The sequence below is a fragment of the Chenopodium quinoa genome, unplaced genomic scaffold (genome assembly GCF_001683475.1).
Source record: "Chenopodium quinoa cultivar QQ74 unplaced genomic scaffold, ASM168347v1, whole genome shotgun sequence".
In the NCBI taxonomy this organism is placed as follows: Eukaryota; Viridiplantae; Streptophyta; class Magnoliopsida; order Caryophyllales; family Amaranthaceae; genus Chenopodium; species Chenopodium quinoa.
The window spans coordinates 126,640-153,599 of NW_018744874.1; the positions used below are offsets into that span (position 1 = coordinate 126,640).

The 26,960-nt window shown below is 34.1% G+C and overlaps 5 protein-coding genes and 1 non-coding gene across 6 annotated transcripts; 4 read left to right on the plus strand and 2 right to left on the minus strand.

Moving 5' to 3' along the window:
* The first annotated feature begins 8,646 nt into the window (after nt 1–8,646).
* On the plus strand, nt 8,647–10,016 carry LOC110704937 (glycine-rich RNA-binding protein 4, mitochondrial-like). Its single transcript, XM_021882746.1, has 2 exons — nt 8,647–8,835; nt 9,294–10,016. Exon 2 carries the CDS (start codon nt 9,314–9,316, stop codon nt 9,734–9,736), a length of 423 nt encoding a protein of 140 aa, XP_021738438.1. The 5' UTR covers nt 8,647–8,835; nt 9,294–9,313; the 3' UTR covers nt 9,737–10,016.
* Nucleotides 10,017–11,217: 1,201 nt separating this feature from the next.
* LOC110704938 lies at nt 11,218–11,625 on the plus strand. The gene has a single exon (XM_021882747.1). The coding sequence runs from the start codon at nt 11,221–11,223 to the stop codon at nt 11,452–11,454; it is 234 nt and encodes a 77-aa protein (XP_021738439.1). The 5' UTR covers nt 11,218–11,220; the 3' UTR covers nt 11,455–11,625.
* A 358-nt stretch (nt 11,626–11,983) lies between these two features.
* TRNAM-CAU lies at nt 11,984–12,071 on the plus strand. Its single transcript is given in 2 exon segments — nt 11,984–12,021; nt 12,036–12,071. It is a non-coding gene; the product is annotated as a tRNA-Met (tRNA).
* A 189-nt stretch (nt 12,072–12,260) lies between these two features.
* LOC110704939 (lamin-like protein) lies at nt 12,261–13,632 on the minus strand. Its single transcript, XM_021882748.1, has 2 exons — nt 13,292–13,632; nt 12,261–12,801 (listed from the first exon to the last, which is right to left on the minus strand). Exons 1-2 carry the CDS (start codon nt 13,470–13,472, stop codon nt 12,440–12,442), a joined length of 543 nt encoding a protein of 180 aa, XP_021738440.1. The 5' UTR covers nt 13,473–13,632; the 3' UTR covers nt 12,261–12,439.
* Nucleotides 13,633–18,998: 5,366 nt separating this feature from the next.
* On the minus strand, nt 18,999–20,038 carry LOC110704940 (putative protein TPRXL). The gene has a single exon (XM_021882749.1). It carries the CDS (start codon nt 19,906–19,908, stop codon nt 19,318–19,320), a length of 591 nt encoding a protein of 196 aa, XP_021738441.1. The 5' UTR covers nt 19,909–20,038; the 3' UTR covers nt 18,999–19,317.
* Nucleotides 20,039–23,414: 3,376 nt separating this feature from the next.
* LOC110704841 lies at nt 23,415–24,452 on the plus strand. Its single transcript, XM_021882656.1, has 2 exons — nt 23,415–23,764; nt 23,876–24,452. Exons 1-2 carry the CDS (start codon nt 23,415–23,417, stop codon nt 24,450–24,452), a joined length of 927 nt encoding a protein of 308 aa, XP_021738348.1.
* The last annotated feature ends 2,508 nt before the right edge of the window (nt 24,453–26,960 follow it).

The following is a 26,960-nucleotide window of genomic DNA, read 5'->3' on the forward strand; positions in this document are numbered from 1 at the left end:
ATTGATTGAGACAATTAAACCTTACACCCCGATTGATTTTGGCCTTATTAATCTGTATCAAATATTGGTGGCCTACCTTGTCATTATAAGTAGAGACGTAGAGTAAGAATGAACTATAGTTATTATGATAAGCCGGTCATAGAAGTTGCTCATAGATTCAAAGCGTTGGCTTAATCTTACCACCTTATTTGCTTGTACCAAAGATCAAATAACCTTTTATTTGCACAATTGGATTGCTGTAAAGTGTAACAATTAGCAAGGCGATTGCAAGATTAAACTGGTAAACACACGAGGAACACCGAAAAAACTGTACGTGATTGAGTTATTTTGAAAGATAACATAGATTCTTAACAAGGAGTATTATACATTTTTTTGTACAAGAATGTAAACCAACATCATTGATTCACATTAATCTAATAGAGATCACAATTAACAGGAGTAAAATCAACACTACACAATCTCTTTAACATGGTATTGATTGAATCATATATGCTCAACTTTCGCCGCTAAACTAGCCACATTTACATGTTAAACTAACAACAATGTCTACTTAATCAAATAACTAAATAAAATCTACTTAGGAATTGCTAGTCAAACAAGTCCTACACATTAAGACCTTAGTTCATGAGTACAAAAACTCGACATCTTACCCCTCTGTTGAAGACCTCAAAACAGCCCCCCTACATACAAAACCCGATTGTGCATCTTCCAAGATACATAGATCCTTTCAACACATACAAATCGTTCGCCAGGCTCAGAAGTCCATAGACCCAAGCACCCAGCTGTAAGACATGTAACAGCAACACGACCATTAAATTGAACAAAATATTTCTCAAGGACATTCTTATAACCACCCTACACAGCAATTACTCGACTTAAAGCAATGCATTATGATCCTTATTATAACCAGCTAGACTGCAAACTTGTTACCATAAACTGTCCAGAATTATCAAGATTATGATACATGTAGCAAATTCTTTACTCGATTTTTATATAGTAGTGAAATAAGTTATTGCTTTTTGAGCTTGCATACCTAAGAAATTTGTTCTTTGAACAACTCACCTTACTCCTTGAAGTTGATGAAATTTCCATAATTTTAGGGATTCAAAGAACAAGAGAGAGAGATTAAATAATTTCATAACAGATTGAAAGAGTGATATTGGTTAAATACTTGAATGCTTGCTTGATCAGCTAGAGAGACTTAGGGAATTAATAGAACCCTAATTAATGAATTGGGAAATTTGATAATTGAACCAAAATAGATTACTTCACAAAATATACTTACCTTAGATAGGAAAAGATTCGAAGTCGGTATCATCAAGTTCCGTCTCATTAATGACTTCTAGAGTATCTCCTCAACTTCACCATAACCAAACATTCGATTTTGGACTGTAACAAAAACCTCCATGTTTTCGGGCATGTCAGATGACCTTAGCTTGGTCAAAACTCTGCCTCCCATACTAAAAGAAGATTCCGAGGCAAAGGATGTGATGGGAATTGCCAAAACATCTCTAGCCATGTGAGCAAGAGCAGGGGAAATACTCGGATAATCGATTTGAGATTTCCAATATTGGAGAACATCAAAATTGACTCCACCATTTCGAGGCACACGGGGGGAATATAGATACGTATCAATATCAAATTTGGTTCCCCTACTCTCAGGTTCTTCTTCTTCGTCAAGCACCTATAATTAAAGCAAGAAAACTTCATTATTATACTAAAATCATCAAAACAAAATAAACAAGACTAAAATCAGATGAATTATCAATGTAACAACCTGAAAAAAGTTCTTCCAGAAGGGACATAAATCAGAACTTGAAATACTTGGAGTTGAGGGTGCTCTAGTTTGAACAGAAGATGGAGTAGAGAAATTCTCATAAGAAGTATACAGTTCAGTAAATGTGTCATATACCGCTTTTACCTTATCGTCATACTCCTGACCAGCATAAAGCTTGCCATACAAGTACTCCACATATCGAAGTTTATGACGTGGATCAAGCAAAACAGCAATTGAAAGTATTGAAGAGTAGTTATCCCAATATTTTTCAAACTTTTGGAGCATAAGAGCGGCCATTTCTCTGATGCTACCAATAGAGTCATTTTTAGCTTTAGCCAACACATATTTAATCGCCGTAATATAGGCAAAGTACAAGTTTGCAGTAGGGTATTCCGATCCAGAAAACAACAAGGTTATATTATAAAATGGTTTAAGAAAATCACGCATATTTCTAATGGCTTCCCATTCCTCCTTGAGAAGAAAATACTCAAAACCAATCTCTTGAGAAGCAAACTTATCAATAGGAGCTTTCGCCTCCAGACATTGACAAAGCATCAAATAAGTTGAGTCCCATCGAGTTGGAACATCAAGCCTCAACTTACCAGAAAAATTAGAATGAGAATCTCTAATAGCTTGCTCAAATCTAGCAAGTGTAGAACCATGATATTCAATGTATTTCACAGTCTCACGCAACTTAATAACACTTTCATCAATCAACTTCATACCACTTTGAACAATGAAATTAAGAATCTGATCTGCACCCCTAATATGAAAAAATTTACCACCACAAGGCAAAGCACAAGTAGAATGCAAGTCTTTCTTAAGATGCTCAATCACGGCATCCATATCACCGGAATCACCAACAGTCATAGAAAAAGCTTTGCCTTTAAGATGCCACTCATCGATAATATTAAGAACAAAACGATAAATATCAGCACCATTATGGGGAGTTTGACAAAACCTAAACGACAGCACTTTGGACCTTAGTGTCCAAGATTTATCAACAAAATGGGCAGTAAGCACAAGGTAACCACGAGATGAGCACGCATACCACGAGTCACAAGTAAAACAGATTTTACCAGGCACCTCAGACAATAATTGATGCAACTGTGCTTTGAGCTTTTCATGCTCCGTGGTGCAATGCTTAAGAATGGTATCCCTTGTAATATGCTTTACATTGGGATTCAAATAACTCAGTAACTCCCTATAATGTTTGTCCTCCACCATCTTAAGAGAATAACCATGATGCATGATGGTTTCAGCCATCATAGAACAGAATTTATTTTGATCAAACGAATTTTCATATTTACGAGCCTTACGTTGTTGATAAGGTTTGCAACAATCAAAATGTCTTTTAAGGCGAGATGTTACAAGATGCCCTTCAGATTCAGGAACCCAGTCCTCATTATCAGAATCAGAAACCCAGTCCTCATTACCAGATGCAGAAACCCAGTCCCCATTATCAGCTTCAAAATTAATAAAAATTTAGTATGTTATTTAAGAAACAAAACTACAGAATACTCCGTAACTAACATCGAAACTAAGGAAAAATGGGACAGCTAAAAAAATTTCATATCTATTGAGCATACAAATTGATAACAAAAGAACATTTCCTATAATATATGAAGAGCCTAAAGGCAGGATTTCACTCATTAGTCAGAAAATTTAGCAGAACTCTAACATATCAAATCAAACACATTGATTATTTCGCCACAAATATTAGCATCCTTAGAACCATTCGGAATCATTGGAAACTCAATTACCAGATTTTGTATCTTTCCAAGTTGAATTAATCCAATGACAATCAATAATTTCAACATACATCAAATTTTTTTGCCACACTCAAAATACCATAAATCAGCCTTGACAGCAACAGACCATTAATATTCACAAAACATTGCTTAAGAACCTCTTTATCTCTAACATATGCAGCAATTATTGGTTATTTTAGCAATGCATTCAAATGATCACTTTTATATGATTTTAAACAAAAATTATCAAAGTTAATATATGTAGAAAATTATTTAATCAAAATAATTTGGAGTATTGAATTATACCAACTATATTTGAGCAAGCAGAATCTTCAATGAGCTCCAACCTCAGGAACAAGTTCATTTGGATTTGATGAAGTTTTCATAATTCTTGGGATTAATGGTTAATTGAAAAGGAAAAAATAATAAAGTTTAGGAGAGATTGAAAGAGTAAAGGATTGATTGATTGCTGAACCAGAGTATTAGATAGAACCCTAAAACCCTAATTGATGAATTGGGAGTTAGGAAATTGATACTGGTAATCGATAGGGCTTTGATATTATGGGATTAGTGCTGTCAAATTTCAAACCGAAACCGTTTAACTGCCCGAAACCAACCGACCCAAATGAGAACCGAACCGATTAAAAACCGATTTTGTAAAACCGAAAACCGACCCAAACCGTATTTAAGTAAAACCGAAACCAAACCGATCCGAATAATGTCAAACCGTATAAGAACCGAACCCGTTAACAAACCGAACTGAAATCAAACTGAACCGAAAAAGAACCGAACCATTTCTAACCCGAAAACCGTTTCCAACCCGAAACCATTTGAACCGAAGTAAAAACCGTTTACACCGAACCGTTAACAAACTGCAACCCGTTTGCACCGAACCATTTATAAACCGAACCACTTACAAACCGAACCGTCTATAAATCAAACTGTAATTTCAATCTCACAATAACTCGTCAAATCATGATTATGACACATCAATTAGATGATTGAATAAGAAGCATCTAATAATGTGATAGTAAAACAATAATAATTCATTGATACACTAAATTTTATAATCTACGTTACTTCGTAATAAACTAGTAAGATCAATATGACTAAACTTGAAAATAACATGACATGTATTTTTAAAACCGATGAGAATTTGTATATAATATAATGCCTAACGCCTAAATATGAAGTGATGAAGTCTCGGCTTGATATAAAACTTGTTAACCAGCAAAAGGTTAGCAAGTACTATGAAATTTCAAACCAAAATCGTTTAACTGCCCGAATCCAAACGACCCAATTAAAAACCGACTTTTTTGAAATAAAAAACCGTTCCGAACCATAATTTAGTAAACGTGAAATGAAACTGATCTGAATAACGTTAAACCGTATAAAAGGCGAACCCGTTAACAAATCGGACCAAAATAAAAATGAACCGAAAAAGAACCGAACCGTTTCTAACTCGAAAATTGTTTCCAACCTGAAACTGTTTGAACCGGTATAAAAACCGTTTACATCGAATCGTTAACAAACCGTAACCCGACTGAACCGAACCGTTTACAACCCGAATCGAATTAAAACCGCTCAAGAATAAACCGAAACCGAATCGAACCGATAACTATTTAAACCGAACTGAAACCGACCCGCGAGACATTTAAACCGATTTTAAACTGACCCGATTTAATACCGAACTGATTTCAAACCGAACCGAACCCGAACTGTGAAACCGTTTTAACAGTGCTATATGGGATGTTATTTATTCCGCAAATGCCCTTGTAATGTAGCCGTTAAGAAGGGGTAATGTTAGGAGTTTCCACTATAAAGATGAACGTTAAGAAGGGGTATGTTAGACTTTTAGGTTTTTCTCCACCAAAATTTTGACTCGACTTGTGAGTGTGATTTTTTTACTTGTTGAAATTCAATACTTTGTGTATTGAAGTATATTTTTGTTTGCTTTTTTTTTTAAAATAAAGTATATTTTTGTTAATTAAGGGTGTGTTTATATTTACTGAACTGAACTGAACTTATTGAAGTTGAACTGAACTGAGTTGAAATGAGCTGAAATGAATATTTTATGAGAGAGTGAAATTAGAAGCTGAACTGAACTGAACTGATTGGAGCTGAATTGAGCTGAAATGGACTGAAATTAAGTAAATGTGAACATGCCTTAAGTTTATACTCTGAATTGTTTCTAATTTTTAGCCTGATTGAACTAATTTAGAAATGTCTTATAATCATTTTGTATTTGTACTAAGCAACCATTTTTAAGTTGGTGAAGTTTTTTTTTTTAATTAATTTTTTAACCTATATAGTTGAAATGAACAACATTTGGGTTTTGATGTGATAATTCAACATTTACTACCTACCTAAGTATTGTGAATTCGATCAAACACTTATCATCACTTTGATGTGTACTAACTAGAATGAGTACCTAATACTTTTGCAATTACATATGCAAAACAAGTTTCATAATGTAACACGTATTGCTGTCACACTATATTCCCTAAATCATGTTTGAGTTAGAATTCTCCAGAATCTCAAATTAAATAGCTATCAATTTATAATTAACTACTTTTAACATACATAAACCGTTAATACAAATAGCTACTTAAATAAATCATTACAGCATTTTCATGTAGCTTCTAGTTCTAGATAGAACATATTAAGATGCTATATGCATACATTTTCTTGGGTCGACAGGACCAAGGACTCCTTCATATTTGAGCCCAAATTTCAGATTACTTCTCCAAGGAGAAAGAAAATAGAATGATTCAAGTTTTGTGCATACATGTCCCCTTTGTTTTTGAATCGGTGTGTCCATCATCATCCACGGATCATCTTTGTAAACTTGTTGAAGTTGTAACTATTGTGCACGGTTTGCAGCCATGTCCCAATCCCGGCCCGTATGCAGATATATACAAGCTTGAAGTTCTCTTGGCTAAAACTTCAACCACTGCTCATCAAGAACCCTTTCACCTTCACAAGTACTAAGTGGACTCAAGTGCAGCCATTGATGTGGGTATGCATAATATATCTTTTGCTACTTTAGACAAAATCGAAAACACCCCATCATTTTTCTTCCACCAGGATGTTCTCATCTTTAGAGATAAATTGTCCAAAAAAACAGATAATCATCTGATCTAATAAAGGTGGGCACGGGCCGCCCGCGGGCGGCACGGCCCGGCACGACACGACCACCGCCACGGCACGACACGGCGGCCCACCTGTGGGCCGTGGGCCGTGCCGTGAACAAAAAAAATAGTTTTGGCACGGCACGCGGCACGGTGGCCGGCACGTGGCACGGCCGGGCACGGCACGAGCCCGCCATATAATAAAATAATTTAATTATTTTGTATTATTAAATTATCGTACCGACTACCGTCATATAATAAAATAAGTTATTCTTCAATTTTTTGTGTTTTCGGATTATCGCACTCGTATTTTTTTTTATTATATGCATTGTTGTTTTTTGCTAAATTAATAAAATTGTTTTTATTTGTTTATATAAACTTAAACATAATTATTAATTAGATAAATAATTTATATAACCTAAATTAAAATAAAGTTGTTCAAAAAATGTAAACAAATTATATTAACATTAACATAAACATAAATTAATCACATATATTAAGTTGTACTAAAAAATATATATATATCGTTTAATTCTTTTTTTTTCATTTATTAAAAAATAAATAAAAATAAAAAGGGTGGCACGATTTGGCCCGCGGCCCGACACGGCACGACCCGCAAGGCACATGGGCCGTGCCGTGCCGTGGGCTGGGGTGTGCCAATTTTAGGCACGGCACGGCCCGCCGCGGAGCCGACACGGCACGGCCCCCACCACGGCACGGCCCGCGGCGGCACGGCCCGTTGCCCATGTTTAATCTAATTGTGTTGTTTTACTAAAACTAGCCCTTGTCTTCTTCAAAATTTTCATAAACAATTTTGATCTTAGCGAATGGTCTATCTCCATATCTTCCTTTGAAGACATCATTTGGGATTGACAATTGGGTTGTGTTACTTGTGTAGTTACATTTTTTCACTTGTATAAGGAGGCATAATGAATATAAAGCCGCTTCAAAATGTCTTTACACTCAAAAACTTTCTCTTCCACCAATAAGTAACTCCACTCCTAAAGTTTTGTAATAATAGTCTAACAAATTTGATAAACCCTCCACCTTAATACCAGGATCAAGTATTGCAGCAATATAGTATATTATAGGTATATCAGACATATACTCCAACCATTTGTTCTTCATGATCCCAACAACCAAACCCAAAAGTGGATCATTCTCATACATTTCAAATACATGAACAATTTCTACACATTAAATTATAACTTGATGACAATTAGCATCATAAACCAATGAGAAGGCCTGAATAGCATCATTAAACGTCTTAAACAACTGAAATATAGAGTTAATTACATCCTATTGCAAATCTAAACTTTGGTCGACATTATCTCTATAATTGTTACTTAATATCTCCTGTACGGAAAAATTAGACATAACATTTCATACGTCGAATTCCAACTCCTTGACCAATCCAGAGGGAAATATCTCGGTTTTAACCCAACCACCTTACAAGAAGTTTTAAAAACTTTCTTGTAACCTCGAAATGTCCTAGTCCACCTAACTAACTCTCTAATCGGGTTTATCAAACACCCTAATTTCTCCATACCTCGTTGAGCACACAAATTAGCAGCATAAGCACAACTCCTAACATAAAAAATTATCCCTCTTGCAATCGAATTAATTCTATTCGTAACAGACTCAACATATTCATCACCGTTTAAATCAGTACCAAAGAGAGATGCAAAAAAACCTTATTCCACAACTTAAACACATCTACCACATTACATATTTCCCAACATATTTCATTACAAGTAGCATCACCCTTGATAACATATTTCCCAACATTTTCTTCAATTATGTTGTACATTTTACCCTTATTCATTTGATCCGGTATAATTTCCAATTTGGAATAAAGATTAATTACTTTGAGAGCAGTAAATTAAAAAAGAAAGGTGGGAAATTGATTTGCTGTTCAAGAGTGAGTAAGAAGATTTAAGAACCCTAATTGATGAATTGGGAATTTTGATTATTGAATTTATGTAAAATTCAAGAAATGCCCTTAAAACTTGGCCATTAATGGCTTTATGTAGGGGTATTATTGGAATTTTACAGCCGATTAGTACTGTACCTATGTTGTTCTTCAGTCTTCCATTTTAGTCTCCTCTTATCTCAGTTTTTTTTTTTTTTTTCATCTCTGCAGTGTTCATCTTCTGGGCTGCCGTTCATTTCTCAGGTATTCTATTAAACTTCTTCTTTCTTATATTCTTGTATTTTCCCTAATTCATCCTCCTTTAGTGGTTAATTCGATATTGCTAATTGGTAACCTAAGTTTTGGATGATGAATCTATTAATTCTACTTTTCTTCGTCTAGTTTATACCCTGATATTTTAATTGTAGTAATTTTGTATATTGAATTTAAAATTTGGTTCTTTAATGTGATTATTTCTTGGTTAGTTTCCCTATTGAATGGTACAACTTCTCATAGTTACAAATATATGATATGGGCATGACTAATTAGCAAAATTAATTAGATGGGGTTGCATATTTTGAGATGAATCTGATAATTATGGTGATTGAGTGGAAATTTGAAGGTGGGTAGGAAGAAGGATGACAGGAAAGTTAGTTATTTAGTGAGATGACCCTAAAAAAAGTGTGAATTTCTTCTCAGTGTTGTCTAAACTAATTGAACAGGAAAAAGGCCTGTGTGAACAATGAACTATCTAAAGATGTTTGCAAGAAGAACATCGGCCGCCTTTTACAACCCCACATCGAATTTTAGATTGTATCGTTTGTTGTCTTCGTCCGTTTCAGCTCCATCCTACAATAATAAGTTATTTGTTGCTGGGTTGTCGTGGTCGGTTGATGAGAGGTCTTTGATGGATGCTTTTTCCAATTTTGGGGAGGTTACAGAAGTGAGGATAATGTATGATAAGGATACAGGAAGGTCTAGAGGGTTTGGATTTGTTTACTTTGCCAAGGATGATTATGCCATAACTGCAAAAGATGCTATGGATGGTAAGGAGCTGTTAGGTCGTCCAATGAGGATAAGCTTTGCTCTTGATAAAGTTCGAGGAGCACCAATTGTGGTACCTCGCATTCGGGACACTGAAGCTGCTACCAGAGACAAGAATTGAATCTGTGACTGTGAGGGATCATTGTTATAGAAAGCTGCAAGATCAAGACAATTACTATTAGAGTGTGTAGCATTTTCTTCATTGTTTGCTTACAGAATAGTATAAACATTAATAGAAATTCATACCCAAGACGGTGTATTGATATCTATTGTGGTTTTGTCAAATTTGAAGTTTGGCTATCTAATAAAGGCTGTTTTGGGTGAGGTTGCTAGGACTCTATGAAATACTTTTTATAGTCTCTATTTGGTTTGTGTATATAATTTTAAACTTGACTTGAAAAGTTTTGTTGGTGCACTTTTAAACTTGATTACATATCCAGAAGGAATTAATATGACTAGTTTTGTTTTGAAATTCCCTCCATGCCTGCATTTATGTTTTATAGCAATCGGCAATTTGCCATACCAGGTGTAAAGTGTTTACCAAATAATTTATGGCTAGAATGGTTGTAATAGCATGGATTGGGGTGAGGGTGGGATTTTGGATTTTCTAGCTGTTTTCCTTGGTGCAATGTGGGAAGGAAACCTTTTTGGATTATTTGCAGGAAATGAGCAACAGATAAACAAAAAGAATCTCTGTTTGTGGTAAAGGAGTTTGTATTAGCTGAAGGCTACTATATTTAGGATAGCTTTGTCGATTTTTATTTTCTGACTAGTATGGTGTTACTGCTCAAGTCTCCGAAAGCTTGTAACAAAAAACCTTCTGCCGTAGATAGTCTAATTCAGTATCAAGCATGGAAAGGTAAGGATTCATAGCTCTACCAGAAACATGTTAAAAAGTACTTCAGCACTGCATGTATCTCAAGTCGCATCAGATTGCAAGAGATATCTACTAAAATGAAGTTTTCTTGAAGCATATTCATGGCAGCCTGAGCTTTGGTTACTTGGTTAGGTTATTGAACTTAAGCAGAACAAGTAATGGTACCAGTTGTGTTTGGTAACAGCTCTATGAACTGTCATTTTGAAGCTGGTACTGAGGGGTGTGATTCCGTGTGAATGTGGGTGTTTAAAGTTTAAACTGATACAGAGCTGTAGGATTACATGAGCTCACACATTAATCTTTCCTGAAATTCCCTCTCGTTTAAAGATGAGTGGTAAGACAATGAAGTCAAGTGTATTACTTGTTACCGTGAAGACTGCAGACTGAGTGCTCTGTCTTGCTTGTATTCACTGTTTCGCCGTCTTGGTGTTTGCAAGTTCTTCATCTGAAAGATTACAAAATTGATTGTGATAGGGACAAATAAGAGTGCTGATATTCATAATAGATTTAGGACTTGAGCAGATTTTAAGCTTCCCCTTTGTTTTGTCGAATTATTGTAATTATCTCTTTTCCTTCCCTCCAATCATCTTATTTGTTGGAGTACTCTGCAAGCTATATCCCTTTCCCAACCTAATAGCTGCTTTTTCATTCTGCTGATGTACAAAGTATTATTTTAGTTATGATTAGCCAGTTCGACCTGATTCTCATTCTGAAATTGTGCAGCGCTCATGGGTAACAAACCTGCGAAGCAAGAGAAGGATGAACTTCTTTTGAAGTTTCCCCTTCCTGTCGACCCTGGTTTTGCCCGATGGCTTGCTCGTGATATTCAGAGGGTTGAGGGTTACACCGTGAAGAACTGCCAGAGCCTGAAGCCACCAGATCATTACATTGAGTTCATGCACTTGAATGGATGGCTAGACTTGGATTTAGACGACCCAGATTTGGCTCACTTGTTCAAGTGATAAACTGTTTGTTCTCCTTGTAGATTGAATGAGACTATAAGCGTTATGCTTGAATTGTATATGCTTTCATATTGTTCTACTGGTTCTCTCAAAACTATCTTAATGAATTCATAATGCTAAACATTTATTGTTGATTACAATTCAATTACAAGATATATAATTGTTTTCTTACGAAAATGTTACACTAAGGTTAAGTACAGGACTTCTAAAGAGTGAAATTTTGGAACAAACACCTTTAATAATATGGACACTTTGAGCACTTATTGGATTCCATACCCTTTTGGTGCTCTCTATCATGTGTTTTGTTGTTTCATTAGCCATACTCCATTTTGTTACGATAATTGTACATAAATAACATTTTATTAATCATATTAGAATATTCAATTAACCTGTGAATATTGTTAAGATTTCAAATGAGAAAAACAAGAATGACTAGGAGTATTATCACAACGTTTATTACCCTATTAAGTTTAACCGTGTCAATATAAAACAAAAGTAGTACTACGTACCCGACAATAATTATCAAAAAGGGGTGGTGGCGCAGTTGGCTAGCGCGTAGGTCTCATAGCTAGAGTTGAGTGATCCTGAGGTCGAGAGTTCGAGCCTCTCTCACCCCATTTATTATTTTGTTTTTCTCATTCACTTTTTATTACTTTTATTTATATATATATATTGAATGTTCAACTAATATGGGGTGGTGGCGCAGTTGGCTAGCGCGTAGGGTCGAGAGTTCGAGCCTCTCTCACCCCATTTTTTTTGTATTGTTATTATAAATTTTGCAGCTGAAAGATACACGTACACAAATATGAAATTAACACACTTTTCTTCATTACACATGAATTAATTTAAACAAAACCACATTTAATTTAAACGCTTTAGCCCTTACAAAAACAAAACAATTTTAATGGGTTATCCCGTCAAAACATTTTTTTCGAATAAATAAAAGATACACATGAATTTAGCACCTCTTCTCACAAGACCGTTGTCACCACGTCAATACTGAAGACACTAAACCTACTAACAACGCCCTTAAAACCACCACCAACAACCGCCCCGAAGTAACTACTTCCGAAGCAGCCGAGGCGTGTTTAGTAGATTCAGAGGAGTGTTTGGTGGCAGCAATAGAAGCCGAAGGCGCCGGAGGAAGAGAATGAACAACAATAGAAACCTTCATTCCACTAGTACAACCACCAGTACCACAAATGAAGTAGTATCTTCCTTTCTTATTCAAATGCACAAAGTCCTTCCCATTGCTCCAATTTCCTGTTGCTCCTTCAATTGTACAATTGTCATACCCTGTCTTGTTCACTTCAAACACATTGTATTCAAATTTCTTGTACCTAAAAGCTGCAAAATCACACAATTTTAGTTCTTATGTATCAATTACTAACCAATTTAATATAAATGCACATAGTCCATGATATTTGCCTAATACGATACAGCCCAAAATGGAAAGTGTTAAGATCATTCATAAATGTAAAAAGTATTAGGCCCTGTTCTTTTGAGATTTCTTTTACCTAAAAGCTGCAAAATCACACAATTTTAGTTCTTATGTACCAATAACTAACCAATTTAATATAAATGCACATAGTCCATGATATATTGATATTTGCCTAATACGATACAACCCAAATTGGAAAGTGTTAAGATCATTCAGAAATGTAAAAAATATTAGGCCCTGTTCTTTTGAGCTTCTAAACAGAGTAGAACAGACCAGACCACAACAGCTTAAAAGAACAGGGCCTTAAAAGTTAGTAATACTAATTTTTTTGTTACGTACGTACAAAATAATTAATAAGCTTGGTATAACAAAATAAAGGAGAAATGAAGTACATACATATGTAATCACCAACATAAAAAGTTTGGTTGTTAGCCCAATCAGTGTAGTTGATTCCAGGGTTCCAACCCTTATTGGCACCAACAATGTGGTCGGTAGCGGTGGCCGGATAGATTAAAAAGGCGGTACCGACAACGATGAGGAGGATGTGGATAAGGGAGGGTGATGAATTGGACAACATGATCGTTTGATGGTTTAAGTGAATTGCCCCCACTTCCAACTGGATGTTTTGTGTTTGTGTGGTATATGTAGTGATAATAAAAGCAGCAAAAGATGTTGGCTTTCACTGTATATTATTCAAGACTGTCCATATTAGCTGGTTTATCAAATATCAACTGTCTATATCATATCCAATTCCAAACTAACGGTTATTTATATATAGGGTTAAAAAAAAAAAAAGGCGCTCCCAGGAGATTTGAATATAAAATAATAAAGTATGCAATTTATTATTATAGTACATAATATTCATTTGGCATTATGTCAAGTAATAATTATGCAAGAAAAAAGAGGTTAATCCACTTCCTATGTTTTTATATAGCATGCGAGAATAATATACGGAGTATGTACATTTTAAACTGTGCTCCCTAGGTCCAATAAAGCTGTTCTAATAGAGTATTACTAATTCATTAGGAATAATGTAATTATGTAAGTACGTTTTAGTTTTTTTTAAGTAAAGGGTTTTGTGTGGAACATTATAACGGTTTTTAATTTATTTTATTAAGATCAACCAAAAAACTTGTTTCCCTCCTCGATGAAATGTATTGGATATTCTTCCAATACCACATTTGATTACTTCTTGTAAATAAAGAAATGAAATAGACATCTTTTGAGGAATTTTCTTTGAGTTAAAGAGTTGAACCAGGGGGTAGTTGGTAAGAGCTCTATGAAAAATACTCCGTACTTTCCTTTATCACCATGTAGGGGTTAAAGTGCTTTGTTTGAATGCATTTGACTTTTAATTGATTTAATTAGCTTTGCTGAATGCATTTGACATAATCAAGTCCAAGTTAGTCTTCAGGTCCTTTGATTACTCCACAAGTCCACATAACTTACCTAAAATTGAGTGACATTAAAGTTGGTCTTCTAACAACTTATGAATGGCTCAGTTCAGTTCAGCTCCTAATTTCCTTCTCTTATAAAATACTCGGTTCAGTTCAAAGCTCATTTTAGTTCAGTTCAGTTCAGCTCAGTTCAATTCAATTTAGTTCAATTCAGTTCAGTTCAACTGAGTTCAGTCAATGAGAACAGATCCTAAATCATTAAAGTAAATTAGGGAGAGAAAAAAAAAAAAAAAAAAAAAAGGAGACGAAGCATAAAAAAGAGAGACAACGCTGCATGGTGAAGAAAAACCAGTGAGTACCATAATCACATATTCACATGCAATAGTAAAAGAGACATACTCTGGACCAACTCAACATTGAATATAATGTGAATGTCCGTGATATCAGGCGCAATTTTGAGTTGGTGTGCCCAATGACCTACAACTTTAAGCATTTTTGCTTAAAAGCTGAAATTTTGAAAGAAACATATTCTTTTCTCATGGAACTAGAAAATTTGTGAGGTTCTATCAATGAATAAAAAAAAGACTAAAGATTTACTGTGCATGATGCAAATGTTGGGCGTATCAAATGCGAAGTAACATGTTAATTAATACTCAAGCATTGTGTTTATAAACAAATAAACAATCACAAACATCTTGTACAAGTAGAAAATCTCGGTGTATAATGATTTTGGAGATCAATTTGACATTTCCTTTAACAAGATCAACAACTAATTTATTGTAATTAACGGGATTTAATGTAAGAATTGCACTCACATGAATATTGTACATGATAAGAGGATCATAATGAAATTAGGCTTTTGCACCTTCAAGGAAGCTAATGGAGTCATGTTTCGAGAGACATTTCTTATATCATGCAGTAGTAACTGCTTTATGTGCCATAAATCGTTCATAATTCACAAAAGCAATTTAAACTGAAATTGAACTAAACCATACTAGCTAGTCACTAGTTACTGTGCGACCTATATTTAATGATTAATCGAAATAGATGGCTAATGATTAACCTACATAATTTTACACACCTATAATTATCTTTTCACAATTAATGTTCAATACGTAATTAGGGCATGTTCTCTTAGCTTAATTTCAGTTCAGTTCACTTCCTAATTTTCTTCTCTCATAAACAATTTATTTCAGCTCTATTCATTTCAGTTCAGTTGAGTTTAGCTCAAATTAGTTCGGTTCAGTTCAACTCATCTTAGTAAATCAGAACAGACCCTTAAATGAACTACTCTCTTTTTTTTTTCATTAGTTACTATAGACATTCTTTGTTAAAAGGTGTAATTATTAATTAACTCGTGACGGTTCTAACTTAGAGGGCATCCTTAAAACAATCCCTAACTTATTTCAACCATAGTTAAAATTGTCACGGTGTAGAATTTTTTGTGGTTTGTTTTATTGAATATTACTCTATTTGTTTTAAGGTGATGAGAACGTTGCATAAGGGAAGGTAATTGTTTAGAGTGATAGAAGATTAATTTTTTTGTAATATGCTTATCAAAAACATGTATGTGAGTATGTGATACTATTAATTGGTCAAACCAGCTAAAAATATGTTAGAAATCGTTTTGAAAATTACCCTTTAAAATAGGACCATCCTAAGTTAATGAATAGTTAAATTTTGAAAAAAAAAAAAATCCCGGTGGAGTAGTTGATAGTTTGATACTAGGGAGTAAAATGAGAATTATGCTACTCCGTATGTGAGCTACAGCTATTGGAGTCAGAGTAATAAAGTATCAACTGCCTGATTTAGTTATCAGACTCCAATGATAAACAATGGTTGATTTATAGAAACCACAATATTAACTCAGAATTGTCAGTGGCCAGCTGTTCAGATTTAGCAATACAAATAATGCTAATTAATTAATTTAAAATTAAATGAGTAAATAGAAAAAGGGAAAGAGAACTAGAGAAGAGAAGATAGCTAGGTAGGCTAAATGATGTTTGCAATTTTGGTTGCCTCCTGCCCATCAAACATGGGGAGGTGCACTCCTTATTTGGACCATCTTTGTAAACAACCACCCTAACCTCTTGCCTTTTGTTTTTTACCCTTTTAATTCTTGGAGGTTGCAACTGCATCATTAGTTCATTACATATGGAGTACTCCCTATTACTCTATCTGTCCCTTTTTTAATAACTCATTTGAGCAAATTTATGGAGTACTCCCCATTACTCTATCTGTCCCTTTTTTAATAACTCATTTGAGCAAATTTCATGAGAATTAACAAGAGGAGAGAAAAAATAGTAAAAGTACATTAAAAAGTTAAATTCACATGGCATTTGCGGAAAAAAAAATAGAAAAATATTACTTTGCACAAATATTGTTGCAAATTGAAGATTATTTAATGCAAATAAGTTCATCATTTTGGATTAAGAAATTGGGCAAATGGATCAATCAGAAAGGGATGTAGGAAGCTTTAATCTCATGTATGGCTATTCAATAAAAAAAAAAATTAACCATATGTAACTAATTATTACAGAGTATTGCTTTTGTTTTGCATTTTTGGCACATCATTCATTTTTGCCCATTTCTAAACAAGGAGAGGTCCTATATAGGTCATGTTGGTTCTATTTGTGAGGTGATTTTTGTAAAGGTAGGCTCAATTTGACAATAGTTGATTCATGACCAAATCAATTCGTTCAATACTTCAATCGTTCTATTTCATGTTCAAGTCAAAGCATCCGAGCAAGTTCGTCCAGTACAAACATAGAGCACAAAGCATAGAAAAAGTCATAAAGTATAAAGTCATTTAAAAAAAAAAAGGAAAATGATAAATATAACCTTTATGACTATGTATATCAGTATATGAAGCTAAAAAAGGAAATATTGAGAATAAATTAACATTAAATACATCGATCTGTTAGTGATTTTGTCATAAATTTCCAACTTAATTCCATTTTAGAAATTATATTTAATACTCCCTCCATTTCATAATGTTAGTATCATATGGAATCAATCACATAAAATAAGAAAACAAATATATTTGGAATCTAACATTAAGTACAACATAATTCATAATTAGTTTACCCTATTTAACTTTTTTGATTTTTTCATTAGGAAACTACAAGTCACAGTTGCATAATTAAAGGTAAAAATGTCCTCATTAAGAGTCATGTCATCAATCTATAATCAATTAATTTTTGTAAAAAAATCAAGTTATAAATGAAATATATTTAATATGGGTAGATCTTTTTAAAACACCTAAAATAGTATATGAGACTAACATTATGGAACGGAATGAGTATTACATATATCATTATACAATGAAATAAATTCAGAAAGGATTAAAATAAGCTCGATTATTAGAAATATTTTTTTTTTAGAAAGATCCCAATAGTCACTATGATATTTTTTATATTTTTAAGGTATAAATATACTTACAATTCCTCTTTTCTTGTAATAAAAATTAAAATGTAACCAAGGGAGTATGAAAAAAGCTTTTCACTTGTTTAAAAAAATAATAATAATAAAATAAAATTCCTTTCACCTCATTTCTAATCAATTTTAAAACAATTTATTTACTCCCTCCATTTCATAATGATGTTCCTGTTTATGTAAATCGATGTAAATTTTTACCAATCTTTGACTGCAAATATCCTTAGTATCACATTAGCAAAAAAAATATAAAAGTTAGGTATTAATAATGTACTCATCAAAACGAATCAAACTAGATCCCACGTGGCCACGTGACTCTATTTATTCTTATAAATTGAGAGAAATTTAGAAAATTCTCACTTATTTTCAAAAAGTCAAAGATTCTAAACAGAAGTATCCTTTTGAAACAAGGGAGTAATGATTTTAACTTTTTCAAGCAAATTTATAAGGATAAGGGTATTTCAGTTCAGTTCATTTCAATTTCAATCAGTTTAATTCAATAAATGTAAATAGCCCTTAAATACAATTTTTTTACTACGGAGTGAATGATATTTGTCTTTACGGGTATTAACAAGTTTTTAAAATGCCTTAATTTTCTTCAAAAAAAAAATGCCTTAATGCTAATTTTTGTTAAATCTTCCACAAATGGCATATTCCCCTTAAATTGGCATCTTTTAGATATTACGAGTAAGAATTAAAGATACCTAAATTAGTAAAGTAACCTTATTTTAATTTTTTAATTAAATTTTAAAAACTTTAATTTTGTCAGGATACTTTAGTTAGCCTGTCAGGTGTTCTAGGGTCCTGTACAAAAATTTAAAAATCCAATAGTCTCGTCCCAGATTTAAAATTTAATCAATCTGGATTTTACAGTCTCCCAAATTTTCCGCTCCTAGCAAATCTGCAGAGAAGAAAACAAACTCATATCAGATTTATCATCCCAAAAATATACATAAACAAATTTAAAAAAAAACAAACACATAAAATATAAATAAAATAAAACACCTAATACACATACTTCAAACACATTATTGAAAAAACAAATACAAAATACAATACAAAATATATAAAAATAAAATAAAATACGGGTTTTGATATTTATAATAACAGGATTTGAATTGGAAAAGGAAAAAAAAAAAAAAGTTGGAAAAATAAATGGAATTCTTGTATGGATTAATCATCAGATTTAACACACACACTCTTGTGATTTAATTTATCAATTCTTGTGAAATTGGTGATTTAAATTATCAATTTAAAAAACAAATTTAATTAACTACTAGTAAATTCAAATTCACCATTCATTTGATAAAAATAAACAGGTACTATGACTTGACTCAAGACTTTCAAGAGATCTAGTAATTTAATTTTAGTAAATGCATAACAACCACTACGTCCTGTAAAAATATTCGGATCTTGGGAGGATTTCTATACACACAAAAAAAAAAGGGAAAATCAAAAACAAAAACTCGGCGAAACAACTCAGCATCAACTCAGTCACTGAGTCAACGCGGATGCACCGATCCACGACTCAGTGAGTCAACTCGGGCGCCGCTTCCACCGCTCCTGTACATACAACAACAACAAACAAATTCAACCATCTTCCGCCTTCGACATCGCACTGAGTCGACTCGGTCGCGGTTGGAAATCGGATCGCCGTCTTTGCTGGTGCGCGCAAGGACGGATCAACGTCGCAAGAGCGCGTTTCACCCACTCACCGCCTTCCACTGTACCGATTCTCACCAACGAGTTCGTCATCGCGGATCGCCGCATGTTCAACCGGTTCGGCTGATACGACACCGTATTCTGCTTCTTCGCTTCCAGATTCTTGTGGTAGCTACACCGGAATGAGCCTGGATGTGTTGTCGGAGAACATAAACATGTTTTCTTCTTCCCTGTTGTCGCCGGAAACGGATTCCGATTCCGGTTAACGGCGGCGAAGGATCTGTTCGGCGACGTCGGTCGGTTATCGATTGAGAATCGGACCGATGACGACGTCGTTTGAGGAGAGGAGCCGTAGATGCTGACTCGTGTAGGGGAGGATGATCGGTGGAAGAGATTTTCGGATTGCGATGAGAAAGTTGGAGAAGATGAAGCAAAGGAAGAAGATGAGGAAATGGAGGATGCACAGAATTTTCCAGAAGGTGAGTGAGAGCGTTGATGGCGCGACGTAGTAGCCGCCATTGTTGATATAGAGGAGAGAGAAACTGAGTTTTTTCAATGGCTTAAGGAAGAAGAAAGAGGAGAAAGGAAATCTTTTTTTTTTTTCCAAAAAAGGGGATTTCGGATTTCAGTTCTCCAAACCTAGAGGTGTCGCTGAGAGCGTATTAATAGAAGAAGGAAGAAGATGGGTGACTTGTAAAAAACCTGAACTTAAAAGGGTAATATTGTAATTTCATATATTGATTTTTATATTAAAATAAAATAAAAATCCTGGCCGTTGGTTGAAGAAACCAGAACAGGTTTAGGGTTAGGTTTTTTATCTACACGCGTCTGTATACTTTTGAGTTAACGGTTGATTATCAGCCGTTGATGTTGGTGAGATCTGATGGATGGGAATTGTTGCGAGTGGGAATATTTATTGAAGTGAGCGCCGACGAAAGTGGCTTGAAAATGAAGCTTGAGAAGTGGGAGTTTAGATGGGTGCCACGTATGTGATTCGGAGGGAATCAAATCGATATTCTAGGGTCCTGATTTTTTGGGATTCTATTTTTAAATTAATTTTTATTTTTAAAATAGAGTGGATTAATAATTAATTATATGTAGTGCAGTTGAAACGCAATAATAATAGGGAATTTAGATATGGTGAATTTGGTGTAACTTTGATGTCAAATTAATTTACCAGAAAAAGTTTTTAGTGTCGTGTCGTAACAATGATGCCATTGTAATTTTATTTATACCGTAATTATTTTATATTTCTATTTGGAAAATTTATAAAGTTGCTCGTTCTATTTATGATGAACACATCCAAAAATTAGATTTGAAAAATAGTCTTTTTCGCTTTTTGTCTAAAACATAATGTTGGATTAAAATTAGGAAAGGGTTGCTAACTTGCTAAAACTATGAAGATTTTATTTTCTTAAGGAGATTTTAGTTGAGCTAATGAATGATATAATTGGCAATGTATAAACATCAAATGTACATGTTAAACCTAAAATGGTAAAATTTTATAATTTATAGTAAATCATTGTTTCGTTTTATTATAGAAATAAATTTTAGACATTTTTACCTTATTTATATATACAACACTCCCTTATAATAAATTAACAATTTATAATTATATTTTGTACATTAACAATAAGCTCAAAGACAGATAGACAATGTATTAAATCTAGATGGATGAATAATAATTGTTGTCATTGTGTATTGAGACTATTCTTTAACAACCCTTTTTTCACATTGATTTTACCTATTGTTTGCTTTATTCCTAAACTTAAAATGTCTAAAGTTATCTTAATTGATTATCTATACTTTACTTACCTTGTCATTTAGACTACACTAATTAAATTTAAAAAGATATTTAAAATTTTGAACCATTATTTACTTTTGATATAGTTCATGCTTGTCTAGCTAGTTGATGAAAAGATCAAAATATTAGGACATGTTTTTTTCAACTTAATTTCAGTTTAATTCAACTTCAATTATTTCAGTTCCTAATATTCTTCTCTCATAAACAATTCATTTCAAATCTATTCACTACGTCCTACTCATCTCACTTAAGCTCCAATTAATTCAGTTCAGTAAATCGGAACAGACTTCTAGTCAGATCACACAAAATTCAGAGAATTCCGTGTATAAATATTGTCAAAAGTCAAAACGAGTCATTTAAAAAAAAAACTCGGAGTAATGAGATTGCAAATACATTGGGATTTGCGAGGATCACAGCACAAAAACAGCTTATCCTTCAGGTCCCCTCACAATAACGTCATATACAAGAAAATGATACCACCATACACAATGAAACAAACAATTGATGAATACAAGTCTATCCACAAAAGCTCAACCTTCGTGATTCTCAAATTATCAATCAACCCAATTTGTCATATTCTCCAAATCAGGCCTTTTCCCTTGCAGCATTTCGTGGCTAGCAAGAGCCAAACAAGTCCTTAATTTCCCACTTTCTGGATAAGTCTAACTGCCCAAGCTGCCCCATTTGCCTGTTTCGGGCATCGGTTTAATTGTTCGGTTTGACCAGACCGGTGTGTTAAAGTCCGAACCGGTGGGGTGGGGTGGGGTGGGGTGAGGTGGGGCTTCTTTGGGTGATTGAGTTACGGAAAGGAATTAAATTAAGGCGGTTGTTTTGCACATTGATTCGAACCAAACAAGGCGCGGGAAAATGACATCGTGTTGTGGTGTGGTCCCCTTAATTGTTTTGTTTCACCTTATTTAGTTTGCCATCTGTTGGATTCTCTTGCATGTTGTGCTAAGCTAATTTATCCCCTCAAAACAAAACATTGATGGTATACTCACGATTCATCGAGTAATTCATAAATAAGTAATTCCGACAATACGGTATGGTCAAATACAAAAACTTTTGTATACATCCGGTTTACATTAATATTAATGTAAATCGTACGGTATAAGGGTAAATTTTAGTTAATTTTAGGGTAACTTTAAACATAATACAAATTTTATATAAATCAACAACAAGAAAAGTTTTATAAAGGTAATTTAATTACATTCAATCACTAATAATTGATTTTTAGTCATTTAAAATGTGATTCTTTGCTAATAAAGCGTAGATAATTTTTATTTGAATTGGGTTACTTTAACGCATATTGGGGTAACTTTTATTCGTTTCAGGGGTAACTTTTAATCACTTTAGGTTATCTTTATAATGGATGTACAATAATTATTGTACACCCGATTTTTTTTCAAGTTTGTGGGTCAAATATATGCGTAGTATAGTTTATGTTGAATCTATTAGATGAGAGAAATGAAGTATATATAAAAGTTTTTTAAATAAGGAAATGTAGTAAGTGTAGTATTTAAAAACGGCCAGAAATGAAAAGTGAAGCAAATATTCAAAAAACAGAGGATGAATTAATTAAGAAAAAAAAAATTACATTCAAAATTAATATATGAATAAGGAAAAAAAAAGTTCAACATGTCAAAAAGTTCAATTGCATGAGGAATGATTGTAAGACATAGAGGGAAAAAACTCATGTGATGAGAAGAGATATATAATTACAGTTTTAATAAAATATAATTGCATTTGTTTAAAATTAAATTATACTCCCTCCGTCCCCGAATGATAGTCACTTTTGGGTGAAAATCACGGGAATTAAGGAGAAATAAATGAAGTACTTGGAAACTAAAACCCAATCATTTGCAAAACAAAAGGTAGAGAGAGAAAGTTGTTGTCATTAAAAAGGGGTGGATTACAAAGAGAAACCTTTGGGTTTTTTTTTTGTCTTTATTACACAGCCAATGAAAAAAAAGCAATGCATTGTGATTGATTTTTAACCAATCAAATTAGCTGAAAAATTACATCATCCAATAGAATGAAAGTACACGGATTCATGACTAATGTTAGAACTAAAATCTTATAAAAACCACTCCTTCTCAAATTTTCAAATCATTTGAGAGGGAATTTTACAGAGAACAATTCAAGAACAGAAAATTGGCACTTTTAAAAAAAATAAACACATTCAAAGACACCCAAATCACATCATTGCCTCCAACTCCAAATGGCTTCAGACTTCAATTTGAATGATGACATGGATGAAGATGTTGCTGCTAATGATGCTGAAATGTTTCAGTATGATCTCAACTTTGTCTACGATGATGGGATTGACTCAGAAAATAACCATGACAACATTGGGTTTGACTTAAACCAAACTCCTTCCCCTGATGCAACAGATGCATCTGAACTAGCAAGCAACCATATAGAGACAGCAGCTAACAACAGCAATCAGCAAGCAACATCAGATCACCAAGACACAGCAAGCAACATCAACAATCAGCAAACACCAATCAACCCAGAAAACTCTGAAGCTCATCATCAGCCAACAAGGAGGAGGCTCAGTAGTGGGGCCAAGTTAGACATTTTGATATGACTATTAACAAGGTCAACAAATGGAAACCTGAAATATGGATCCATTCAACAGGCAGCCAATCATTTCAATCTGTGCTCAAGAACTATTCTCAGAATATGGAAAAAGGGGAAGGAACAAAGGGATGCACAGTTACAGTACAACATGTCAACAGGCTTCCACAATTGTGGAAGAAAGAGAATAACAATTCCAAATGATGCCATAAGGGCAGTGGCAATGGGGAACAAATCATGCCAAAGGGACTTGGCAGTAATGTTAAATGTTGGTAAAAGCACAATCCAGAGACTGATTGAGAGAGGGGAAGTCAGACCTCACACAAATGCATTAAAGCCAAAGCTTACACCAGCAAACAGATTAGATAGGCTGAGATTCATACTTAACAGCATTGTAGGAGATTCACCAGGCACAAAAAGAGTGTACCAGTCAATGTACAATACAGTACATATTGATGAAAAATTGTTTACACTGACTAAAAAAACACATAGGTCATATTTAGCAAAAGGAGAAAAAGGTCCACATAGAGTAATGCAATCAGCCAAGTTCATTCCAAAATTCATGTTCCAAGGAGCAGTTGCAAAACCTTGGTACAATGCAGAAAAAGAAGTCATTTTTGATGGGAAAATAGGCATTTTTCCATTTGCAAAAAAGGAGCCAGCACTTAGGTCCTCATAATACAGGAAAAAGGGAGAAATGGTCACAAAGGTAATTGATACAATCAACAGGGATGTCTCAAGGTGGATGTTGATTGAAAAAGTCATTCCAGCAATTATGGAAAAATGGCCTCACACAGGTCAACACAACACAATCTACATTCAGCAAGATAATGCAAAGGCACATATTACTCAAGATGATGCAGTTTGGCAAGAACATTGTGAACAACCAGGGTTCACTTTTATATTAACTCAGCAACCACCAAACAGTCCAGACATGAATGTTCTGGATTTGGGCTTTCAGAAGCATTCAATCACTTCAACACAAGAAAATGGCAAAGACACCAGACCAGTTGATAAAGGCTGTTGAAGATGCATTTAGTGAGCTACCTCCTAATAGGTTGTTCAAGGTGTGGGTAACTTTGTGCCACACAATGAACCAAATTCTGAAAAGTAAAGGTTCTAACAGATTTGAACCTCCACATGTTAACAAAGATAGGCTGGAAAGAGAGGGAAGGCTACAAGATCCTATAGAAGCTCCTATGTGGGCTGTGATTGATGCATGGGAGATAGTGTACATGGACAAGCCAGACTCAAATGATGAGCAAGACACTGAAGAGGTCAACATTGACAACACACAAGCAATTGAAGAGCACAACACACAAGAAAGACCAAACACAGAGGCATATAGGCCTGTTATGGCAAATGATCATGAAGCATCTACTTCAAATGCCAATGCAGAGTAGTGAATAGGGGTCAAGTGTAAAAAAATTTGGCATGTTTATTTTTATATTTTGTTCTGATCTTTTGGTTAAGACATTAGGTGAATATAAATATGTAATCAAATCCTTTATTATGGAATGAAACATGCACAAAAATTTTGGAAAACAAAGTGCTCTAAAACTGTCATTGCACTCTTTTATTGTTAACTCAGATTGTCCCCAAGCATCATTGACACACCAACCAAACATCCACACACAATCCATAGTCAGCAAAGAAAATAATTCAAGAGTAGTCTGAGTTATTCTCTAAGGATAGCAGAATGATAGGGCATTTAAAGTTGGGCATCTCAACAAAAAAAGACTCATCATTGTCAAATAAAACCGACACCTTATGTTGTTTCAACAGATGAAGTGTATAAATAGGTAAATACCATTATATAAACTACTTACACACCCCAAGTGTTGAACAACATAAGTAACATAAGTTAAATTACAACATACGCAAGGTCTCAGGGCATTTAGTGCATATTCATTGAAGACTTATATTTTGGATTACAAGCTCACACAAAGGACACACAAGCAATCTCATCTAACCAAACAAGTCACCAAAACACAATACATGTTATATGGCAAAAACAAAATGCCTCCTAACATCATACTCCCATCATTCATCATTGACCTTATCAAATTAGGATCACTCACATAATGTCTTATTACCTAATGGGATAATTGTGAAGTGGTCAATAATTTGAACATCTAAACATATATCCCATTGGTAATAAAACACTAAGTGTAAGGACATGTTATGACAAAAGGTCTCAGATTTTAAAGTTTTTATCATAATAGGCAAATTGAGCAGCCAAATAAAACTCATATCATGCTTTATAGATTCCTTGAGGAAGATGGTACCTTGTGGTCTAAATGACATGAACAAGATCCTATATGCCTTCTAAATGCCCAAATAAAATATCATCACAGACCTCATCCTAGGCATATACTCAACACAGCAACACATCAAACCAACATCAGTATACAAGTACTCAAAACAGCCACACATCAACCCAACATGAGTATACAAGTACTCAAAACAGCCACACATCAACCCAACATGAGTATACAAGTAATCAAAAAATGCCAAACATCAACCCAACATGAGTATACAAGTACAATTTTAGGCAACCAACAAGGCATATCCAAACAAGGCATATCCAACCAACATAGGCCACCAACAAGGCGTATTTAACCAACATATCATGATAATAGGCAACAAAATTAATACCCAATCCAAAAGAGCATATCAACAAGACTACCAAAGATCATCATCATCAACAACAAAAAAAAAACCAAAACAAAACCAACAAGATAATCCTCATGTTCTAAATACAACCAACCATCACATTCAATTATCCCCAGTCTTAGAAAACAAAAGAAACCACAACATATAACAGCAAGGCATTCTGAAACTTAGCTGTGAGATTCATTATCAGAATCCTTTCTCTGGGACATAGGCAACTTAGAAGGGGAGCAACCACCATCATCATCATTGGAGTCTGAACAGTCTGAGTCCACATTGTCATAAGGTCTTGGCAAACCCTTCTTCCCGCATTGCCTTCTGTACCAATTATGAGGCCAATAGTCAGAGTCTGCAGGAGGCATTCCTGTTGGGACAATTCCAAATCTAATTCTCAAAGTCTCATTGCTGTAACTGTGCTTCCCATCACAGCCACTGCCTAATTCACAGTCACGGTCAGTGCATTGGTAGGACTCAGATGTGTAGTGTGATCTGGAATCAGCTAATATCCTGTCAA

Bases quoted from the DNA above. Each gene is read 5' to 3' on its own strand.
- LOC110704937 (XM_021882746.1), top strand. From the start codon at position 9,314: ATGAACTATCTAAAGATGTTTGCAAGAAGAACATCGGCCGCCTTTTAC.
- LOC110704938 (XM_021882747.1), top strand. From the start codon at position 11,221: ATGGGTAACAAACCTGCGAAGCAAGAGAAGGATGAACTTCTTTTGAAG.
- LOC110704939 (XM_021882748.1), bottom strand. From the start codon at position 13,472: ATGTTGTCCAATTCATCACCCTCCCTTATCCACATCCTCCTCATCGTT. The intron at 12,802-13,291 runs GTATGTACTTCA...GTGATTTTGCAG, and splicing joins TTATGTTGGTGATTACATAT to CTTTTAGGTACAAGAAATTT.
- LOC110704940 (XM_021882749.1), bottom strand. From the start codon at position 19,908: ATGGCGGCTACTACGTCGCGCCATCAACGCTCTCACTCACCTTCTGGA.
- LOC110704841 (XM_021882656.1), top strand. From the start codon at position 23,415: ATGGCTTCAGACTTCAATTTGAATGATGACATGGATGAAGATGTTGCT. The intron at 23,765-23,875 runs GTTAGACATTTT...AACTATTCTCAG, and splicing joins AGGCTCAGTAGTGGGGCCAA to AATATGGAAAAAGGGGAAGG.